At 48.7% G+C, this 23181-nt stretch overlaps 1 protein-coding gene across 1 annotated transcript in view; it reads left to right on the plus strand.

Moving 5' to 3' along the window:
* Positions 1–23181, plus strand: part of cog2 (component of oligomeric golgi complex 2) — a 93664-nt gene that overhangs the window by 61113 nt on the left and 9370 nt on the right. Inside the window, 2 exon segments of the mRNA XM_085998184.1 lie at positions 16723–16926; positions 17650–17722. Coding sequence (XP_085854310.1) covers positions 16723–16926; positions 17650–17722 — 277 coding nt within the window.

The raw sequence follows: 23181 nt of genomic DNA on the forward strand, positions 1-23181 counted from the left end.
CGGAGGTCTTGTCTGCTGCTGTGATCGGCGTGGCGACGGCAGGGGTAGTGCAGCTTCCGGCGTCGAGTCCTGCGTGGGCTGTGGCACAGGCGTGTCGTCCTCGTAGATGTCGAGCGGGTCGCGGGGCCCAGGCCTGCCGTCTGCTGGGGCTGGATATCGGATCGTGGGGGGGGGGTGGTAGTGAGTAGTGGGTTACTGCGGCCCCCGAGGGTGCAAGGTCTCTTATGGAGACTGTGTCCTCCCGCCCGTCCGGGTATGCAATGTAAGCATACTGGGGGTGGCGTGGAGGAGGTCGACCCTCTCGACCAGGGGGTCCGTTTTATGGGTCCTCACGTGCCTTCTCAGTAGGACCGGCCCTGGGGACGTCAGCCATGGCGGTAGCGATGTCCCCGATGTAGACTTCCTTGGGAAGACAAACATTTTCTCATGAGGGGTGGCGTTAGTGGCAGTGAAGAGCAGTGACCGAATAGAGTGGAGCGCATCGGGGAGCACATCCTGCCAGCGGGAGGTTGGAAGGCCCCTAGACTTTAAGGCCACCTATCCGTTCCCCCGGGGGTTGTAACTGGTGGTCCTGCTTGTGGCAATACCCCTAGTTAGCAGGTACTGACGGAGTTCGTCGCTCATAAACGATGAGCCCCGGTCGCTATGGATATAGCTGGGGGAACCGAACAGGGTGAAGAGGTCGTTCAGACATTTAATGACCGTGGCACTGGTCATGTCCGGGCAGGGGATGGCGAACGGGAAACGGGAGTACTCATCAATAATATTGAGGAAGTACACATTGCGGTCGGAGGAGGGGAGAGGCCCTTTAAAATCAACGCTCAGGCGCTCGAAGGGGCGAGTGGCTTTTATCAGGTGGGCCCTGTCTGGTCTATAAAAGTGCGGTTTGCACTCAGCGCAGACTTGGCAGTTCCTGGTCATGGTCCTGACCTCCTCAATGGAGTAAGGCAGGTTGCGGGCCTTGATGAAGTGGAAGAACCTGGTGACCCCCGGGTGGCAGAGGTCATTGTGGAGGGCCCGCAGTCTATCGATCTGCGCGCTGGCGCAGGTGCCACGCGATAGCGCATCCGGGGGTTCATTGAGCTCCCCGGGCCGGTACAAGATCTCGTAATTGTAGGTGGAAAGTTCGATTCTCCACCTCAAGATCTTGTCATTTTTGATTTTGCCCCTCTGCTTGTTGTTAAACATGAAAGCAACTGAACGTTGGTCAGTGAGCAGGGTAAATCGTTTTCCGGCCAGGTAGTGCCTCCAATGACGCACAGCCTCCACAATCGCCTGGGCCTCCTTCTCAACAGCGGAGTGTCTGGTCTCTGGGCCTTGGAGGGTTCGGGAAAAGAAGGCCACGGGTCTCCCCGCCTGATTGAGGGTAGCGGCCAGGGCAAAGTCGGACGCGTCGCTTTCCACCTGGAAGGGGATGGATTCGTCCACTGCGTGCATGGTGGCTTTGGCAATGTCTTCCTTGATACGGTGGAAGGCTAAGCGGGCCTCTGCCGTCAAGGGAAAAGAGGTGGACTTGATCAGCGGATGGGCCTTGTCCGCATAGTAGGGGACCCACTGGGCATAATAGGAGAAAAACCCTAGGCACCTCTTCAGGGCCTTGGGGCAGTGGGAGTTCCATAAGGGGACGCATCCGGTCGGGGCCGATGACTCCGTGTTCCACAACACAGCCAAGGATGGCGAGGCGGTTTGTGCGGAATATGCACTTCTCCTTGTTATATGTCAGGTTCAGGAGTTGGGCGGTGCGGAGGAATTTTTCGAGGTTTGCGTCATGGTCCTGCAAGTCACGGCCGCAGATGGTCACATTGTCCAGATATGGGAAAGTGGCCTGCAACGCATTTTGATCTACCATCCGGTCCATCTCCCTTTGGAAGACGGAGACCCCGTTGGTGACGCCAAAGGGAATCCTAAGGAAGTGGTAGAGGCGGCCGTTTGCCTCAAAGGCAGTATACTGGTGGTCCTCAGGGCGGATAGGGAGCTGGTGGTACGCTGATTTCAGGTCAATGGTCGAGAAGACGCGGTACTGCGCGATCTGGTTGACCATATCAGCTATGCGGGGGAGTGGGTAGGCGTCCAGCAGGGTGTAGCGATTTATTGTCTGGCTGTAGTCGATGACCAGGCGCTGCTTCTCGCCGGTCTTAACGACCACAACCTGGGCTCGCCAGGGGCTGGTGCTGCCCTCAATAATCCCTTCCTTCAGGAGCCGCTCCACTTCGGTTTTAATGAAAACCCTGTCCCCGGCACTGTATCGCCTGCTCTTTGTGGCGATGGGCTTACAGTCGGGGGTGAGGTTAGCAAACAGTGGGGGGGGGGGTGACTCTGAGTGTGGAGAGGTTGCACCTGGTGCGCGGCGGGCAATTTGGGAGCTGCTGGCTGCGGACTGTGAGTGGGGGTAGGGGTCCACCGTACGCCATCGTAACACTTTTAAGGTGGCACTGAAAATCTAACCCCAGCAGGACGGCAGCGCAGAGGTCGGGCAGGACCAGAAGTTTAAAATGATCGTACACGGTCCCGTCTACTACGAGTGTCACTACGCAGTAGCCGCCGATGTCCGCCGACTGGGACTCGGAGGCCATAGAAATCCGCTGGTGCGCAGGCAGGACTGGGAGAGAGCAACGCCGCACCGTGTCGGGGTGGATGAAGCTCTCCGTGCTCCCAGAGTCAAAAAGGCAGATTGTATCGTGGCCATTTACCTTAATGTCCATTGTGGAACTGGCCAGCTGGTGCGGTCTCGCTTGGTCCAGTGTAACGGATGCCAGCGTAGGGGTCGGTGTGTCGCTGCGGGTATCAGATGAGGCGGTGTTGGGGGCCTGCTGCGTTCCGGCTGTCGTACAAGATGGCGGCGTCCATGATCCCCATGTGGCTGGAGGCGTTCAAAATGGCTGCTGTACCGGTGGTTCGCACATGGCCGGGGAGGCCCAAGATGGCGGCCCGCATGGCCCACACGCGGCGCTGCTGGGGTTCGGGGTGGCTTTGGCCCTGCAGACGTTAGCGTAGTGTCCCTTCTTTCCCGCAGCCCGAGCAGGTCGCGTTTTTCGCCGGGCAGCGCGCTCTGGGGTGTTTTGCCTGGCCACAGAAGTAGCATTACTGGCCTTGGGGCACTGCTGTCTGGCCTTGGGACACTGCTGCGGTAGTTGGGCCGTGGCTGGGGTGGCACGGCGCTATGAGGCGGTCCTACCGTGTCCCAGGCTGTCATTCCCCGCGGCGTCCACGGTGCAGAGGAGTAGGCATCCATGCCCCGGTAGGCTGCATCCAATGATAGTGCGAGTTCAGAGGCCTTGTGGAGGTCGAGGTCACTCTGCTCCAACAGTCGCTGTCGGGTGTAATTGGATCTGTGGCCCGCTACAAAAGCGTCCCGGATAAGTTCCTCTGTGTACACGGCGGCCTTTACATCCTTACAACCACAGGCCCGGCCAAGCACAGACAGTGCCTGAAGGTATTCCACGGTCGATTCCCCAGGTTGTTGTTTACGACTCCCCAGAAGGTGCCTGGCGTACACTTCGTTCACTGGGCGCGTGTACTGGTCCTTGAGGAGCTTGATAGCGTCCGCGTACGAGGTCGCGTCTTGGATGACCGAGTACACTCGGTGGTTCACTTTGGAGGTCAGGACATCCAGTTTGTCCTTGTCCGATTTGATTGCTGCGGAGGCGGTCAGGAATTTTTCGAAACACTTAAGCCAGTGAGTAAACTTGGTGGATGAGTCCGCCTCCCGATGATCTAAGTCCAGGCATGCTGGTGTGAGGATCTTCTCCATTATAAAAATTTTGTTAATAAAATTGATGCGCTATCAATTACTCATAAAAGACTGAGAGTTAAGAGAGTAACTAAAGGCTTTTATTAACAAAAGAATGAAGGTCTGCCTCGAGTGGTCGACCGGTCCAGAAATACAAAGGGCTGGGGAGCAGTCACCTTTATACTAGGACTTGTGGGAGGAGTCAGCTGAGGCATGTCCAGGCATGTACACAGTGGAATACAAACAGTGGTTTACCACACAGCCCAAGCCTGAACGTTGTCCAGGTCTTGTTGCATATTCACAAAGTTTCTGGGCCAGGTGGGATACACCCTAACCCTTCAAGGAATTAAAGGGGAAAGTTAGGGGTGTTCTGGTAAATATTTTTCAGAGCTTCACAAATACTGGAATACAGGAGAATAACAAATGCTGCTCCAATATTCAAAAAAAGACTAAGGCACTGAACCTGGTGACTATAGAATGGTTAAACTAACATCCAGTGGGGAAAAAACCATGGGAACAGTTTGTAGAAGGCTATGAATCTGAGGAACAGTCAGCATGGTTTTAGATGTAACAAGTCTAGGGGGGCACGGTGGCATAGTGGTTAGCACTGTTGCCTCACAGCGCCAGGGACCCGGGTTCGAATCCGGCCTCGGGCGACTGTGTGTGGAGTTTGCACATTCTCCCCGTGTTTGCGTGGGTTTACTCCGGGTTCCTCCCACAGTCCAAAGATGTGCAGGTTAGGTTGATTGGCTATGATAAATTGACCCTTAGTGTTAGGGGGATTAAATGCATGGGGTTACGGGGATAGGGTGGGATATGTGTAGGGGTTACGGGGATCGGGTGGGTTATGTGTCGGTGCAGGCTCGATGGGCCGAAATGGCCTCTATCTGCACTGTTGTGATTCTGTGATTCTGAAGTCGAGCTACTAAAACTCTTGGCAGGGGTAACCAATCTAGTGGAGAAGTGTAATCAAGCAGCATTAAGCTTGGATTAAGCTAGTTCTTTAGGATGTCTCAGTACAGATACTGGATGCTCCAGAGGCCCGCTGAATAATCAAGAAAGGAACAGGCTGGCTTTCACTCTTGTGCGGAATGTGTTGGGCAGCTCGTGGCTTTGTACAAGATTGCAGAGCATTGTAAGGCTCGGGAGCCCCACTTACTTTGTCCTCTGTGACTTACATAAAGTTTTCAATCTCCTGCCTCATGAAGAAGCTGGAAGCTATGGGAGTGCACGACAAAACCTTTATCTGGGGTGTGTACTCTAGCTCCAAGAACCATGTGAGGATAGATGGAAAACTCACTGAACTTGATCTCTCTTGACTAAGGAGGCACAGGTTGTTCACTGTCACCCATCTTGTTTCCTGTCTTCATCAACAATGTGCTGAAAGTCATTACAAAGGATGGCCTTGGGATGTCCTTTCCAGGTGTTTCTGAAAGCATTTGGTGACCTTTTTCCACAGATGACGTGTTATTGGACTCACCCGGGGACCTGTCATCTTAAACAGGGGGATTATGGTGGTGGCAGGATACCCACAAGTGCAGCATGGTGGCTTGGGGTATCTAAAAAGGTATTGATCGGAAGATACAGAGGCATTCGTTTCAGTTGTTCGATATCGAGGTTGCCCTGGTGGATTCCAGCTTCAGGATGAACGCCACACTGAGAAGAGGCAATGGGCACTCTCATCTTTCTTCAATGACAGGAAGGAGAGGACATTTCCCTATTCAGCAGTAGGGGAACATTGGGCAGGATGGGATTGCCAGCAGTGCAGAAGCAAGTCGTGTGTCCACCTTCTGTGCTAAGGCAGGGGGAGGAAAGAGTAAATTTTAACAAGGAAACAAATAGGGCAAACATCTCATTGCTGTTACACCAGCAGATGGTGCTAGTTCTTGGCCCTGGATCTTGTGTGGGAGATTTGAACTGTAACTGTGCACCTCTGTAAATCTCTATTTGCTCCACATATGGGCATTAATCCAAAAAGTTCCACTAAAGAAGATGTCCCATATCGTATAGCATGACATCCCTTCCTGTGATCTTCACAGGGTCGATCCTCCCCATCACCCGGGGCTGTCGTTTCCCCTCAGCAGTTCAACTTTAAGCTAGATGCTTTTGATGGATATAATCAAATGTTTCCCTGATCATTCAAGGAACTTAAGGAGTGAGAGCTAAGAGTTAGATGCAGCTAATAAAGACAACTGGTCAAAATGAGTAAGTAGAATATGGGTGAGATGTGTGCTGTGGTTTAGCTTGGACAGTGAGCCCAGAGCACAGTCAGAATATTTGAGCAAGACTGCAGATTAGAAGAATTTATTTCCCCACCCCACCAGGAAAGGGGAAATGGTGAGGAGACTGCCAGGAAAAAGGAGCTAATTTTGGGTCTTTCAATACTTTTCAAAAGAGCCTGAATCAATAACTGTTGAGTGAGGGGATTGATGGTTATAGAGATAGGAATATATCTGGTTAATTTATATTGGAATTAGGAAGAGAGTATAGAGTCTTTGTAAGTGGCGGGTGTTAGCAGTCAACCTCCCTTCTCCTCTGGTTCACAACACGTTTCGAGTAAGCACGAGGCTTCACAGAATAGACTTTATTCATGCACAGTAAAGGTGATCGATCTTTAACTGTATACAGAGAGTGATCTTTTGGTTTCTGTATCTTTCGAGCCCTCTGACAAACTGTTGAAAACCATGATCCTTTATACACCATATTTTGACTACATTAAAGGAAAATGTCATAGATAAGACTGTATGATGTACTATTCCCAAACCCTTTGAAAACAAACTTTTCATGTAAACAGTTTGCAAGTGTTTACTTCAGAACTATTTCCCCTAAACAACACTTCCTGATGTAACAGCCCCTAAATCCTTTTAAGAAAAAGCTTTACCAACTAATGGATTCGTTACCCGTTTTATTACCCTAAAACTAAAGTTACATTTTATTACCTGCACTTAATTTCCTTAAAAATGCAATTTACATACCAGAAGACAATCTGTGCTTTCTGCTCGACACTTCAAAGTCGTCATGTTTATATTGGAAAGCCTGTTGCTTCAAGACACACAGAAGTTTGACTGTTAACCCTTAACTCGCCAAGATGTCCAACACACATCTCTCCAGGATGTCCAACAGCAGGGAGAGGGAGTCCATGAATGAGTAGGTCATGCATGGACTGGGGATGGAGCAGGCTTGATTGGCCAAACGGCCTTTTCTCATCCCTAGCATTCTTAATTGTGCAGGATATTGATATCTCAGGCATAGGTAGATAGACGAGGGGCAACTAGAGGGGAATGAGAAGTACAAGCAAGAGAGAGGTCCTAGAGTTGAATGTTACATCAGATTTAGTGTCAGCACACTACATGAAGAGGGGTCGGAGGAGGCTCGAGTGGAGCACAAATGCCAACAGTTGGGCTGAATGACCTGTTTCTGTGCTGTATTTCTATGTAATTCTACCAGAAACTATTAGTAAACTAGACAAATTAGGTTTTGGTTGTGTAGTTAAGCCAAGTGGAATGATAATACAGCTATGCAAGATTTTAGAAGTGCAGTCTCTGGGGCTATCAGAAGATTTCTTCTAGGCTGGAGTAAGCCTAGAATGAGAAGCCATGAGAATAATTTTAAATTATTTATTCTGGGGATATGTGCATCACGAGCAGGGCTGGCATTTATTGCCCATCCCTAGTTGCCCTCGAGAAGGTGGTGGTGGGCCACCTTCTTGAACCGCTGCAGTCCGTGTGGTGAAGGTACACCCACAGTGCTGTTAGGTAGGGAGTTCCAGGATTTTGAGCCAGCGATGATGAAGGAACGGCAATATATTTCCAAGTCGGGACCGTGCGTTACTTGGAGGGGAACTTGGAAGTGATGGTGTTCCTATGCGCCTGCTGCCCTTGTCCTTCTAGGTGGTAGAGGTTGCAGATTTGAGAGGTGCTGTCGAAGAAGACATGGTGAGTTGCTGCCTTATCCCATCAAGTCTGGTCCTTTCATAGGTGATTTAATCACCGAGTTAGTCCCCCGGTAATGCATTCTGCAGGATTCTTTCACCATCTCTGGTCTCAGGCGAAAGGAGTTGAACCAGGGAGCCCAAAGTGAAACTCTATACTGTGGAACGTCATGCACAGTGTCGTAAGGATTTCCTGCGCTTCCCCCTTTATGGGCTGTTCAGACATCTATGAGGGATAACTTGATTTGAAGGATGGGATGGGAAGGCTCTGTCGAAGTACGTAGGAATCGAGGAGAGTACAGAACCAGAGAAGGTTCAACATTCTGCCCAGCTGGTCCCAAATACTAATAACTCGTAGTGGCTTACACTCAAATATCTGTCGAATATCCCAGAGCTCTTTCCACACTGGGCAGTTCATTCCACGCATTCACCACCATCTGCATAAAGCAACTCGATTTAAACTTCCCTCCTCTAAGCTTTAGCTCATGAAGCCCGGTTCTAGAGTTGTGGCAATCATCATAAACATATAAGGGTTCGATTTATCTGTTTCCCTCAGAATCTTGGAATGACAATTAATCTCTGCCCTGAACGATGGATTGATCTCTGCCCTGAGCCTTCACTTCTCCAGAGTCAACAATCCCAGGCTCTCCAACCTCTCCTCATCGCTCAGATGCCTTGCATTTGGTCTCAGATTTGTTGCCCTTTTCTGCACTGTCCCCAATGCCTGGATATCCTGTTGTAGCACAGTGGTCAGAATTGTACGCAGTATTCCAGGTGTGGCCATACCAGCACTTTGTAAGAAAGAAAGACTTGCATTTAAATAATGCCTTTCACAACCACCGGATGTCCCAAAGCGCTTTACAGTCAATGAAGTACATTTTGAAGTGTAGTCACTGTATAGAGTCATTATCACTTCCTGTACTGTACATTCCCATATTCAGTTTGCTTTCTGCACTGTTGCAGCACACTGGGCTGGGTTGTTTCAGTGAGATACTCACCAAGTATTCCCTCTCCTGTGTTATATCCTGTAGCCTAGAGCCATTTAGTTTATTTTCCCATTTGTTTATTTCCCTTCCCTAGTCTCATTATCTTGCATTTTTCAATATTAAGTGCCACTTGCCACCCATCAGCCCACCTTCCCAATCTATCCAAATCTCCTCAATTTGTGTCACCTGCAAATTAAAACAGCTTTGTTTCTGTCCCTAGGTCCAGCTCATTTATATACACTGTAAACAGCAATGGCCCCAACACTGATCAATATGGTTCCTTGCCACGTCAACACAGGTCCATTCACAACCACCCATTGCTTTTTCTGGTTGAGCCAATTTTGAGTCCACCTCACAAGCTTGCCTCCTATCCATGACTTCTGGCCTTGATGACGAATCACCCGTGTGGCACCGAGTCAAAAGCCTTACTGAAATCTAAACATGTTGCATGCAATGTCAACTTGGTCTGTCATTTCCTCCAGAATTCCAGTAAATTTGTTAGGCAAGCCCTCCCTCCCCTAAATGCACATTGACACCATCCCATACCTATCTAGGCGTTCCATTATCTGCCTCTGGACACTTTACTCTCGACAGATGCTAGGCTCACTGGCCTGTCCCTACGCCCCCTTTAAATCTTGCTGTTATGTCGCCTGCTTTAGAGTAAACCTCACTTGGTCTTTATTTGTTTATCTTCATTTTAAGAACTACGAGGTTCAGATGAGTCAGGAAAAATTGGTATCAAAGCAACAATGACAACTTCTGTGATGCTCCTGGCTTTGAACAACCAAAATGGGAGAAGAACTTTCTTTTCTACAGTAACAGAGCCAATTGAAAAACTTAAATTATATTGAGTTACAGAGCCACGCGAAAACTCCCTGGGCAAACTGCTGGCGTATTAATGCCTAATCCCAGTCTAGGGTATTTGGGTCAGTCACCTCTGGCATCTTGCCAAAACCAACACAAAGTGCCAAGTTGCCCTTTGAGCTCCTAATAGTCTTCATTAATACAAAATAATTTTTAAAAAGATTGAATGATTTACTAAAAGAGCACACCACTCAAATGAGGATGATTTTTATTTAACTCCTGCCTTCACTGCGCTGTGCACAGGACAGGAGCGGAGTTATAGGTGAGTCAAACATTATGTACGTTGGTGAATTTCCTGTGGCATGCAGATAAGAGCCTAAACATCTGACCCGGTGCTGCACACTACTTACTGATGTCATCACATCGTTGGGTGAAAGGACAGTCTATAATCTCACTCCTCTTCTTAGGCAGCCCCTCGGAACCGAGGATGACTTGCTTCCACACTAAAAATGAGTTCAGGTGACTGATGAGTCCAATGCGGGACCTACAGTCTCTGTCACGGGTGGGGCAGATGATGGTTGAAGGGGCGGGCGGAGTGCTTGGGTTGACGTGCGCTCCTTCCGCTGTGCGCTTGGCTTCCGCTTGCTCCTGGCGAAGAGACTCTAGGTGTTCGGCGCCTTCCCGGATGCTTCTCCTCTACTTTGTGTGGTCTATGGCCAGGGATTCCCAGGTGTTGTATTTTTCCAAGGAGGCTTTGAGGGTGTCTTTGAAGCGTTTCCTCTGCCCAACTGGGGCTCTCTTGCCGTGTCAGAGCTCCGAGTAGAGCGCTTGCATTTGGAGTCTCGTATCGAGCATGCAGACGATGTGGCCCGTCCATCGGAACGGATTGAGTGTGGTTAAAGCTTCGATGCTGGGGATGTTGGCCTGAGCGAGAACACAGATGTTGGCGCACCTAAACTGCCAATGGATTTGCAGGATCTTGCGGAGGCAGTGTTGGTGGTACCTCTCCAGTGCTTTGAGGTGCCTGCTGTACAACTCCCCACCCTCTCGTACACACTGTACCCCATCCAACTCCTCACCCTTTCACACACACTGTATCCCATCAAACTCCCCACCCTTTCGCACAGACATTGCCCCCCATTCAACTCTCCACCCTCTCACACGCACTGTACCCAATCGAACTCCCCAAGCCCCCTCTCATGCTGTACCCCATCCAACTCTCCACCCTTTTTACACACACTGTACCCTGTCCAACTCCCCACTCTCTCGTACAAACTGTACCCCATCCAACTCCCCACCCTGTCACACACACTGTACCCCATCCAACTCCCCACCCGTTCATACACACTGTACTCCATTTTTTCCACAGGTTTATTATTTTTAAATACTTTAAAGAAAGGTAAGTTTATTTTTAGCCCTGTTAGAAACTGTAATTAATTTTTTCAAAAATTTAAATTGTTATTTTATGTAATTTAGAGTTATTTTAAAAATGTGATTTTAAAAAAAAATTTATTTGAAGTTTTAGTTATGTTTTGGGGCTGAATTGTATTCATAGATTTGACAGCTCTTCCTGTCAAATCTATGAATACAGATTCCCTGCTACCATTGGCTCTCCATGGCCCACGTGATCCCAGGGGACGCTTTGAACTAACTGCGCCCCTGGGATACGCAAGCACGGCGCGCCGGCAGTTGGAGGAGGCCCAGGATCTGAATCCCACGCGGGCCCACAGCACAACAGCCGGCGCGCTAGGTAAGTGCAGGTCGGGGGCTTGCACCCGCGGGAAGCCTCCGACTCGAATTTCTGGGCCATTATGTACACCATCCAACTGCCCACCCTTTTATACACACACTTTACCCCATCCAACTCCCCACCCTTTCACACACCGTACCCCATCCAACTCCCTATCCTCTCAGACATACTGTACCCCATCCAAATCCCCACCCTGGCGGACATACTGTACCCCATCCAAATCCCCACCCTTTCACACACAAGCAGTACCCCATCTAACTACCCACCCTTTCACACACATACACTACCCCATCCAACTCCCCACCGTCTCAGGCATACTGTACCCCGTCTAACTCTCCACCCTTTGACACACACTGTACCCCATCCAACTGCCCACCCTTTCACACACATTGCACCCCGTCTAGCTCCTCACCCTTTCACACACACTGTAGCCCATCCAACTCCTCACCCTTTCACACACAAACTGTACCCCATCCAATGCCCCACCCTTTCACACACACTACCCCACAAAAACTGTCCACCCTCTCATAAAACTGTACCCCATGCAACGTCCCACCCTCTCACACACACTGTACCCCATACACACACTTTACCCCATCCAACTCCCCACCCTTTCACACACACTGTACCACATCAAACTCCCCACCCTCTCTCACACACTAACTCATGAAAATCCCCACCCTTTCACACACTGTACCTGTTGCAGATGCATCTGTCCATGACAGCATTGGTGGAAGTGACCACTGCACAGTCCTTGTGGAGACAAAGTCCCGTCTTCATGTTGAGGATACCCTCCACCGTGTTGTGTGGCACTACCACCGTGCTAAATGGGACAGATTTCGAACAGATCTGGCAACTCAAAACTGGGCATCCATGAGGCGCTGTGGGCCATCAGCAGCAGCAGAATTGTATTCATCCACAATCTGTAACCTCATGGCCCGGCATATCCCTCACTCTACCATTACCATCAAGCCGGGAGATCAACCCTGGTTTAACAAAGAGTGCAGGAGAGCATGCCGGGAACAGCACCAGGCATACCGAAAAATGAGGTGTCAACCTGGTGAGGCTACAACACAGGACTACTTGCATGCCAAACAACGGAAGAAACATGCGATAGACAGAGCTAAGCGATCTCACAACCATCAGATCAAATCAAAGCTCTGCAGTCCTGCCACATCCAGTCGTGAGTGGTGGTGGACAATTAAACAGTTAACAGGAGGAGGAGGCTCCAAAAATATCCCCATCCTCAATGATGGTGGAGCCCAGCACGTGACTGCAAAAGACAAGACTGAAGCATTTGCAACTATCTTCAGCCAGAAGTGCCGAGTGGATGATCCATCTCGGCCTCCTCCCGAGGTCCCCAGCATCACAGATGCCAGTCTTCAGCCCATTCAATTCACTCCACGTGATGTCAAGAAACGGCTGAAGACACTGGATACTGCAAAGGCTATGGGCCCTGACAACATTCCGGCAATAGTACTGAAGACTTGTGCTCCAGAACTAGATGCGCCCCTAGCCAAGCTGTTCCAGTACAGCTACAACACTGGCATCTACCCGGCAATGTGGAAAATTGCCCAAGTATGTCCTGTCTACAAAAAGCAGGACAAATCTGACCCGGTCAATTACCGTCCCATCAGACTACTCTCAATCATCAGCAAAGTGATGGAAGGTGTTGTCGACAGTGCTATCAAGCGGCACTTACTCAGCAATAACCTGCTAACTGACGCCCAGTTTGGTTTCCGCCAGGGCCACTCAGCTCCTGACCTCATTACAGCCTTGGTCCAAACATGGACAAAAGAGCTGAACTCAAGAGGTGAGGTGAGAGTGACTGCCCTTGACAGCAAGGCAGCATTTGATCGAGTGTGGCATCAAGGAGCCCTAGCAAAACTGAAGTCAATGGGAATCAAGGGGAAAACTCTCCATTGGTTGGAATCATACCTAACACAAAGGAAGTTGGCTGTGGTTGTTGGAGGTTATTCATCTCAATCACATGACATCACTGCAGGAGTTCCTCAGGGCAGTGTCCTAGGCTCAACCATCTTCAGCTGTTTCATCAATGACCTTCCCTCCATCATAAGGTCAGAAGTGGGGATGTTCGCTGATGATTGCACACTGTTCAGCACCATTCGAGACTCGTCAGATACTGACGCAGTCCGTGTCCATATGCAGCAAGACCTGGACAACATTCAGACTTGGGCTGACAAGTGGCAAGTAACATTCGCACCACACAAGTGCCAGGCAATGACCATCTCCAACAAGCGAGACTCTAACCATCTCCCCTTGACATTCAATGGCATTACCATGGCTGAATCCCCCACTATCAACATCCTGGGGGTTACCATTGATCAGAAACTGAACTGGACCAGCCATATAAATACTGTGGCTACAAGAGCAGGCCAGAGGCTGGGAATTCTGCGGCGAGTGTCTCACCTCCTGACTCCCCAAAGCCTTTCCACCATCTACAAGGCACAAGTCAGGAGTGTGATGGAATACTCTCCACTTGCCTGGATGAGTGCAGCTCCAACAACACTGAAGAAGCTCGATACCATTCAGGATAAAGCAGCCTGCTTGATTGGCACCCCATCCACCACCTCCAACATTCACTCCCTCCACCACCGGCGCACTGTGGCTGCAGTGTGTACCATCTACAAGATGCACTGCAGCAACTCGCCAAAGCTCCTTCAACAGCACCTTCCAAACCCGCGACCTCTACCACTTAGAAGGACAAGGGCAGCAGACGCATGGGAACATCACCACCTACAAGTTCCCCTCCAAGCCACACACCATCCTGACTTGGACCTGTATCGCCGTTCCTTCACTGTCGCTGGGCCAAAATCCTGGAACTCCCTTCCTAACAGCATTGTGGGTGTACCTACACCATATGGACTGCAGTGGTTCAAGAAGGCGGCTCACCACCATCTTCTCAAGGGCAATTAGGGATGGGCACTAAATGCAGGCCTAGCCAGCGACGCCCACATCCCATCAATGAATTAAAAAAAAAAACTCCTCACCCTCTCTCGCACACTGTACCCCATTCAATTCCCCACCCTTTCACACACTGTACCCCATCCAACACCCCACCCTCTCTCACTGATCCCCATCCAACTCTCCACCCTTACACACTGTACCCCGCAAAAACTCTCCACCCTCATAAAACTCTACCCCATCCAACTCCGCACCCTTTCACAGAGACACTGTACCGCATGCAACTCCTCACCCCCTCTCTCTCACTTTACCGCATCCAACTCCCCACCTTCACAAACACTGATCCCCATCCCACCCCCCACCCTTTCACACACACTGTACAACATCCAACTCCCCACCCGCTCACTCACATGCTGTACCACATCTATCCCCCTACCCTTTCACACACACTCTCTACCCCATCCAACCACACACTGTACACCATCCAACTCCCTACCCTCTTGCACACTGTACCCCATCCAACTCCCCACCCTCTCTCTCACTGTACCCCATGAAAATCCCCACCCTTTCACACACTGTACCCATCCAACTCCCCACCCTCTCTCACACTGTACCCCATGAAAATCCCCACCCTTTCACACACTGTACCCTATCCAACTCCCCACCCTCTCAAGACATACTGTACCCCATCCAACTCCCTACTCTTTCACACACACACTTACACCATCCAACTTCCCACACTCTCTCATACACTGTACACCAGCCAAATCCCCACCCTTTCACACGCAGAATGTATCCCATCCAATTCCCCACCCTTTCACACACACATTGTACCCCATCCAACTCCCCACCACCACACACCCTCTCTATGCCCTCAAAGAATAGGACCTTGGCCTTCACTCCCACCATGAACTATAATCGCCTCCCAATGAGCAAATTGTTGGCTCTCGACTCCCCTTCGCTCCAGAGCATGTCTTAAGCTGATTAACACTTCCCCCCACACTAAGAATGATCTCCGCTCAGCACCATATTGCTCAGGTTTTCCGTCCTCAATCCCAATATGGAGCCTGATAATGGCTCTAATAATCTTTTCAACTAACTGAGCAAGATGTTCATAGAGACAATGTACAGCACAGAAAAAGGCCAATCGGCCCAACTGCTCCATGCTGAGCCTCCTCCCTCCCCTCTTCATCTCACCCTATCAACATATACGTCTATTCGTTTCTCCCTCATGTACTTATCGAGCTTCTTCTTAAATGCATGTTGGCCCTCACCGCACCCTCCTTTCCCCACAGAGCAAGTTTTCAGTCTCTCCCTCCCCAACGGAGCAAGATCCCCTAACCCGTCTTTTCCCCAAATATATCAACATCTGAAAGTCCTGTGTGGAGTGTGAATCCGTCCTACTGCATTGTGCATCATTATAGTTCATTTGTCACTCTTGCACAGTTTATACAGTTTGCACCCGAATGACTCAAATATCATAGACCTAGAACAACACAACTGAATTACTTTTTTTTAAGTGAATTATATCCTGCTGGTTTTTTCTAACCTTTGTTAACCTGGCCATTTCCCAAGTCCATAGTTGAGGATTTACAAGTAGCTGCTAATCCAAAGAAGCATCCCTACGCAACAGCAGTTAGCCTCCATTGGACCCCAGGATGTGGCTATTTAGTCCACTTCCCCCCACAAGGGTACCTGAGCAGCAGCCTTAAAGGGACAGGCTGGGTTAAACAGCTTAAACATCACGGCTATGTTCCAGGCCCCGAGGTTATCTGTGAGCAGCACCATGGTGGCCAGCTCCTCTTTAACCAAAATTTGAATTTCATTCCTGCAAAGTGCAGCACACTTAACATTTGTGCACGTGTTTTAGTCGCTTTTTAAAAATAATTTGTGCCCTTTAATTTCCTGACCCATTTTGGCCTTTTCACCTCCCTGGTGAACTCATTCAGCAGGAGGGAACTTGAAGCTTCAAAGAGTAACTCAATTGGTGAAATTCGCTAGTTCTTAAACCACTAAAACTGAAAGGTGTGTAGAGGGAAATTGTTTCCCATTGTTGGTCTAAAAGGAAATTGTAATCCATTAAATTAGGTGTAAAGATTGGAGAAGCTGAGATTGTTCTCCTTTGAGCAGAGAAGGTTAAAGGGGAGATTTAATAGAGGTGCTCAAAATGATGAGGGATTTTGATACAATAAATAGGGAGAAACTGTTTGCGCTGGCAGGAGGGTCAGTAACCAGAGGACATAGATTTATGGTAATTTGCAAAAGAACCAGAGGGGAGATGAGATTTTTTATTTTACACAGCGAGTTGTTGTGATCTAGAATGTGCTGCCTGAAAGGGTGATGGAAGCAGATTCAGTAGTGACTTTCAAAAGGGAATTGGATGTAAACTTGAAAAAATAAAATGTTGCAGGGCTATAGGGAAAGAGCAAGGGGAGTGGGACTAATTGGAGAGCTCCTTCAAAGAGCACGATGGGCCGAATGGGCTCCTCCTGTGCTGTAAGATTCTATGAAAATATAGCACTGAATTGTGCATAGTGTTGGAACAGAAACAGTGGCTCAATCTGTCTTTGATCACTTATCTGTTTCCTTTCCATAGTTGAAAATTGCGTCACCAAGCAAGGACCTTACTCGTCATGGGATAAAATCTTTGCCTGCCAACAACAACAACACGGTGTCCTCTCCAAATGGACGTAACGAGGAACAGGGAAACGGGCTGACTGCAGATGTGAAAGCTGTACAGCCTCTATCTGTTAACCAACTTGTGTATGTTGTTGCTGATCTAGACAAGGTCCAGGAACAGGTTAGAGTTGATTTTTTTTTAAGGTTAGATTAATAGAGGAGTGTGTGTTTTAATATCGGGTACAAATCTAAAAACATTGGCTTTTCAGTATAAGAATTGATAGGTGTGTATTTCTTGTTACAGCTAAGGGATGAGAATGCTCTAGTCTGTTATCACCCACTCATCACTAGTAGGAAGAGATGGATCCTGATTAATCTCAGTTTTCCCAGTTCCCCAAGGTGCCCTCATAGCGTTGGGTCTAACACACTGCCTGAACTTGGTAAATTCACCATACCAAGGCAGTCAGGTCTGAGCACTTGACTCCCAACACAGTGCCTTCTATTTGATACTGTTGGTCCTCAGAGGGCTGTGGGACTGTATCCCATATTTTTATTCATATATATCAGTGATGTACAATTAAAGCTACTCCAGTGGCCTAGAGAGTAAAAATGCCACTCCTTGCCATCTTGTCCATTGGCCAAGGACGGGGAAGAAATGAGCTGTGCTTCCCATGCCTGATTGCATTGCTGAATGTGCACTTGCTTGTGATGCCCTTCATGGTCGAATGAGATTCCAACCTCTACTCTCTAGACCGATACATGAGGAATGGTCACTGGGACGGTGTATTGTTGGGCTTCGGTGGGCTGTGGGGACTGTCCCAGCAAGAGTCAGTACCTTCAGGGGGGAAAAAAGGGGAGGAAACTATCAAAAAAGATGCTAATCCTCAAACCTCCTTCTTTGCAGCTTCCCGAGCTTTTAGAGATAATTAAGCCAAGACTGGAGCACACTGGGTTTGAGAATTTCTCTCTCATTTCAGGTAAGATGCTGTAAAAAGTTTGAGGGCTCTTTGTGAGATATTATATTCATGGTTTGAAGCATCTCCATGCTGTATAAGGTCACCTCTGACCATAGAATCATAGAAAGTTACAGCACGGAAGGAGGCCATTTCGGCCCATCGTGTCCGCGCCGGCCAACAAAGAGCTATCCAGCCTAATCCCACTTCCCAGCTCTTGGTCCATAGCCCTGCAGGTTAGAGCTTCCCAAGTGCACATCCAAGTACTTTTTAAATGTGGTTAGGGTTCCTGCCGCTACCACCCTTCCAGACCCCCACAACCCTCTGGGTGAAGAAATTTCCCCTCAAATCCCCTCTAAACCTTCCACCAATTACTTTAAATCTGTGCCCCTGGTTTTTGACCCCTCTGCTAAGGGAAATAGGTCCTTTCTATCTACTTTATTTATGCCCCTCATAATTTTATACACCTCAATAATATCTCCCCTCAGCCTCCTCTGATCCAAGGAAAACAGACCCAGCCTATCCAGTCTTTCCTCATAGCTAAGATTCTCTACTCCCGGCAACATACTTGTAAATCTCCTCTGTACCCTCTCTAGTGCAATCACATCTTTCCTGTAATGTGGTGACCAGAACTGCACGCAGTACTCTAGCTGAGGCCTAACTAGTGTTTTATACAGTTGAAGCATAACCCCCCCTGCTCTTGTATTCTATGCCATGGCTAATAAAGACAAGCATTCCATATGCTTTCTTAACCACCTTATCTACTTGGCCTGCTACCTTCAGGGATCTGTGGACATGCAATCCAAGGTCCCTTTGTTCCTCTACACTACTCAGTGTCCTACCATTTAATGTGTATTCCCTTTCCTTGTTAGCCCTCCCCAAATGCATTGCCTCACACTTCTCCGGATTGAATTCCATTTGCCACTGTTCTGCCCACCTGACCAATTTATTGATATCTTCCTGCAGTCCACAGCTTCCTTCTTCAATATCAACCACACAGCCGATTTTAGTATCATCTGCAAACTTCTTAATCATACTCCCTATATTCAATTCTAGATCGTTGATATATACCACAAAAAGAAAGGTATTGAGTACTGAGCCCTGCGGAACCCCACTGGAAACAGCCTTCCAGTCACAAAATCACCCATCAACCATTACCCTCTGCTTCCTGCCTCCGAGCCAGTTTTGAATCCAATTTGACACTTTGCCCTGGATCCCATGGGCTTTTAACTTCGTGACTAGTCTGCCATGTGGAACCTTATCAAAAGCCTTGCTAAAGTCCATATACACTACATCAAATGCACTACCCTCATCTACCCTCCTCGTTACCTCCTCAAAAAATTCAATCAAGTTTGTTAGACATGACCTTCCCTTAACAAATGAAGATTTATCCTGTCCTTCAGAATTCTTTCCAATCATTTTCCCACTACCGAGGTTCGGCTGACTGGCCTGTAATTACTCGGTCTACCCTTTTCTCCCTTTTTTAAACAAGGGCACCACATTAGCAGTCCTCCGGCACTACACCTGAAGCCAGAGAGGATTGAAAAATGATGCAATTTCCTCTTTTGCTTCGCTTAACAGCCTGGGATACATTTCATCCGGGCCTGGGGATTTATCCACTTTTAAAGCTGCTAAACCCCTTAATACTTCCTCTCCCACTATGTTTATTTCATTTAATATTTCACACTCCTCCCCTCTGATAGCAATGTCTGCTTCGCCCCTCTCCTTTGTGAAAACAAACACAAAGTATTCATTAAGAACCTTACTGACATCTCCCGCCTCCACACACACATTACCCTCATGATCTCTAATAGGCCCTACCCTTTCTTTAGTTATCCTCTTACTCTTTATTATATTTATAAAACATCTTTGGGTTTTCCTTGATTTTACTTGCCAAGAATTTTTCATGCTCTCTCTTTGCTTTCTGTACTCCTCTAAAGATTCTGGAGTATTTAGCCCTCGGTATCTGTCAGACGCCTCCCTCTTTTCTTTATCCTACCCTGTATGTCTCTAGACTTCCAGGGGGCTCTAGATTTGTTAGACCCACCTTGTTTCTTTAATGGGAACATGTTTGGTCTGAATCCTCCGGATCTCCTCCTTGAATGCCTCCCACTGCTCTGACACTGATTTACCTTCATGTAGCTGTTTCACAGAATCACAGAAACCCCACAGTGCAGATAGAGGCCATTTCGGCCCATCGAGCCTGCACCGACACATATCCCACCCGATCCCCGTTTCCAGTCCACTATGGCTAAATCCGCTCTGAGCTTAGCAAAATTTGCTTTTCTCCAATTTAGAATTTCTATTCCTGGTCTATCCTTGTCCTTTTCCATAACTACTTTAAATCTAACAGAATTATGGTCACTAGCACCAAAATGCTCCCCCACTGATACGCCTTCTACCTGCCCAGCTTCATTCCCTAAAATAAGTCCAGAACCCTTGTTGGGCTTGCTACATACTGGCTAAAAAAGTTCTTCTGGATGCATTTTAGGAATTCTGCATCCTCTATACCCTTCACACTAATTTTGTCTCAGTTAATATTGGGTTAGTTGAAATCCTCTACTGTTACTGCCCCTATAGTTTATGCACTTCTCAGAAATTTGTCTACATATTTGTTCTTCTATCTCCCTCTCACTGTTTGGGGGTCTGTAGTACACTCCCAGCAGTGTGATCGCCTCTTTTTTGTTTTTCAATTCGACCCATATGGCCTCGTTTGATGAATCCGCCAACATATCATCCCTCCTCACAGCTGTAATAGTTTCTTTAATCAATACCGCGACCCCCCTCCCTTTTTAACTCCCTCTCTATCCCGTCTGAAAATCCTGTAACCAGGAATGTTGAGCTGCCATACCTGCCCCTCTTTCAGCCACGTCTCTGTCATAGCTATAATATCATAGTCCCAAGTACCTACCATTTCCTCGTATCGTTCTCCACCCACATCCCCCTTCCACACACCTCCCCCAACCCCACTTCCTTCTGTGTCCACCCCTGGAAAAAACTCTCTCCCAACTCTCTTACAACTGCATTTATGAAATCCCAACTGTCCAGCCTCCATTCACCATGACATTTCTGCAGCTACCGATCTGCTCAGCCACACCCTCACCACTATCTTTGATGCCCTAGTCCCCACTAAAACAATTACCCTTTCTCACCCAGGCCATTCCCCCTGGTACGGCCCTCATCTTTGCTCCCTTAAGTCCAAGGGACGCAGACTCGAACGGATATGGCGGACAACTGGTTTAACCATTCACCGCCAGATCTGGCTGGACCACATAACGCACTATTGGGCCCGGCTCTCGTCTGCCAAAATTGCTCACTATTCCAGAATCATTCTGGAATGCAATGATAAACCCTGGCTCCTATTCTCTACTGCTAACGGTCTTCTTAAACCCCTCTCCCCTGTCTTCTCCACCCTCACCTCCGATAACAAGTGTGAGGAGCTCATGGACTTCTTTGTGTCTAAGATTGAGACCATCTGTTCAGCTGCCTCTGCCACTTCCCTTTATTCCCCTAGCCCACCTGGCCAAACTTCCTCTAACTGCCCTAGCCCTGAACTCATCTTTCTCCAGTTTCTCTCCGATCTCCCCTCATGATCTTGCCTATGAGACCCACTTCCTGCTCCCTCGGCCCTATTCCCACCAAACTGCTGACCACCCAACTTCCTTTTCTGGCTCCCATGTTAGCTGATATTGTTAATGGTTCTCTCTCCTCAGGTACTGTCCCCCTCTCCCTCAAATCTGCCGTCATCACCTCCTTCAAAAAAAAAACCTTGATCCCTCCGTCCTTGCAAACTACCGCCCCATCTCCAACCTGCCATTCCCCTCCAAAGTCCTTGAATGTGTTGTTGCCTCCTAAATCCGTGCCCATCTTTCCCGCAATTCCATGTTTGAATCCCTCCAATCAGGTTTCCGCCCTTGCCACAGTACCGAAACGGCTCTCATCAAAGTCACAAATGACATCCTTTGTGACTGTGACAAAGGTAAACTATCCCTCCTCGTCTTTCTTGACTTGTCTGCAGCCTTTGACACGGCTGACAACGCCATCCTTCTCCAACGCCTCTCCACCATCGTCCAGCTGGGTGGGACTGCACTCGTCTGGTTCCATTCTTACCTATCTAATCGTAACCAGAGAATCACCTGCAGTGGCTTCTCTTCCTGCTCCCGCATCGTTACTTCTGGTGTCCCCCAAGGATCTATCCTTGGCCCCCTCCTATTTCTCATCTACATGTTGCCCCTTGGTGACATCATCCGAAAACATGACGTCAGTTTCCACATGTACGCTGACGACACCCAGCTCTACCTCTTCTCTCGACCCCTCCACGGTGTCTAAATTGTCAGACTGCTTGTCCGACATACAGTTCTGGATGAGCAAAAGTTTTCTCCAATTAAATATTGGGAAGAACAAAGCCATTGTTTTCGGTCCCTGCCACAAACTCCGTTCCCTAGCCACTGACTCCATCCCTCTCCCTAACATCTGTCTGAGGCTGAACCACACTGTTCGCAACCTTGGTGTCACATTTGACCCTGAAATGAGCTTCCGACCACATATCCGCAGCATATCAAAGACCGCCTACTTCCACCTCCGTAACATCGTCTGTCTCCGCCCTTGCCTCAGCTCATCTGCTGCTGAAACCCTCATCCATGCCTTTGTTGCCTCTAGACTTGACTATTCCAATGCACTTCTGGCTGGCCTCCGACATTCCACCCTACATAAACTTGAGGTCATCCAAAACTTGGCTGCCCGTGTCCTAACTCGCATCAAGTCCCGCTCACCCATCATCCCTGTGCAACGAGACCTGGGTGTCCTTGTGCACCAGTCGCCGAAAGTAAGCATGCAGGTGCAGCAGGTGGTTAAGAAGGCAAATTGCATGTTGGCCTTCATAGCGAGAGGATTTGAGTACAGGAGCAAGGATGTCTTGCTGCTGTTGTACAGGGCCTTGGTGAGACCACACCTTGAGTATTGTGTGCAGTTTTGGTCGCCTTATCTGAGGAAGGATGTTCTTGCCATGGAGGGAGTGCAGCGAAGATTCACCAGACTGATACCTGGGATGGCAGGAATGACGTATGAAGAGAGATTGAGTCGATTAGGCTTATATTCGCTAGAGTTTAGAAGAATGAGAGGGGATCTCTTTGAAACTTATAAAATTCTAACAGGACTAGACAGACTAGATGCAGGAAGGATGTTCCCGATGGCGGGGGAGTCCAGAACCAGGGGTCACAGTCTAAGGATAAGGGGTAAGCCATTTAGGATTGAGATGAGGAATTTCTTCACCCAGAGAGTGGTGAACCTGTGGAATTCTCTACCACAGAAGGCAGTTGAGGCCAACTTATTAAATATATTCAAGAAGGAGTTAGATATATTTCTTAAGGCTAAAGGGATCAAGGGATATGGGGAGAAAGCAGGGACAGGGTACTGAATTTGGATGATCAGCCATGATCCCATTAAATGGCGGAGCAGGCTCGAGGGGCTGAATGGCCTACTCC

Source organism: Somniosus microcephalus, chromosome 9 (assembly GCF_052327205.1).
Source record: "Somniosus microcephalus isolate GS21.2 chromosome 9, FLI_Smic_1.0, whole genome shotgun sequence".
Lineage (NCBI taxonomy): Eukaryota > Metazoa > Chordata > Chondrichthyes > Squaliformes > Somniosidae > Somniosus > Somniosus microcephalus.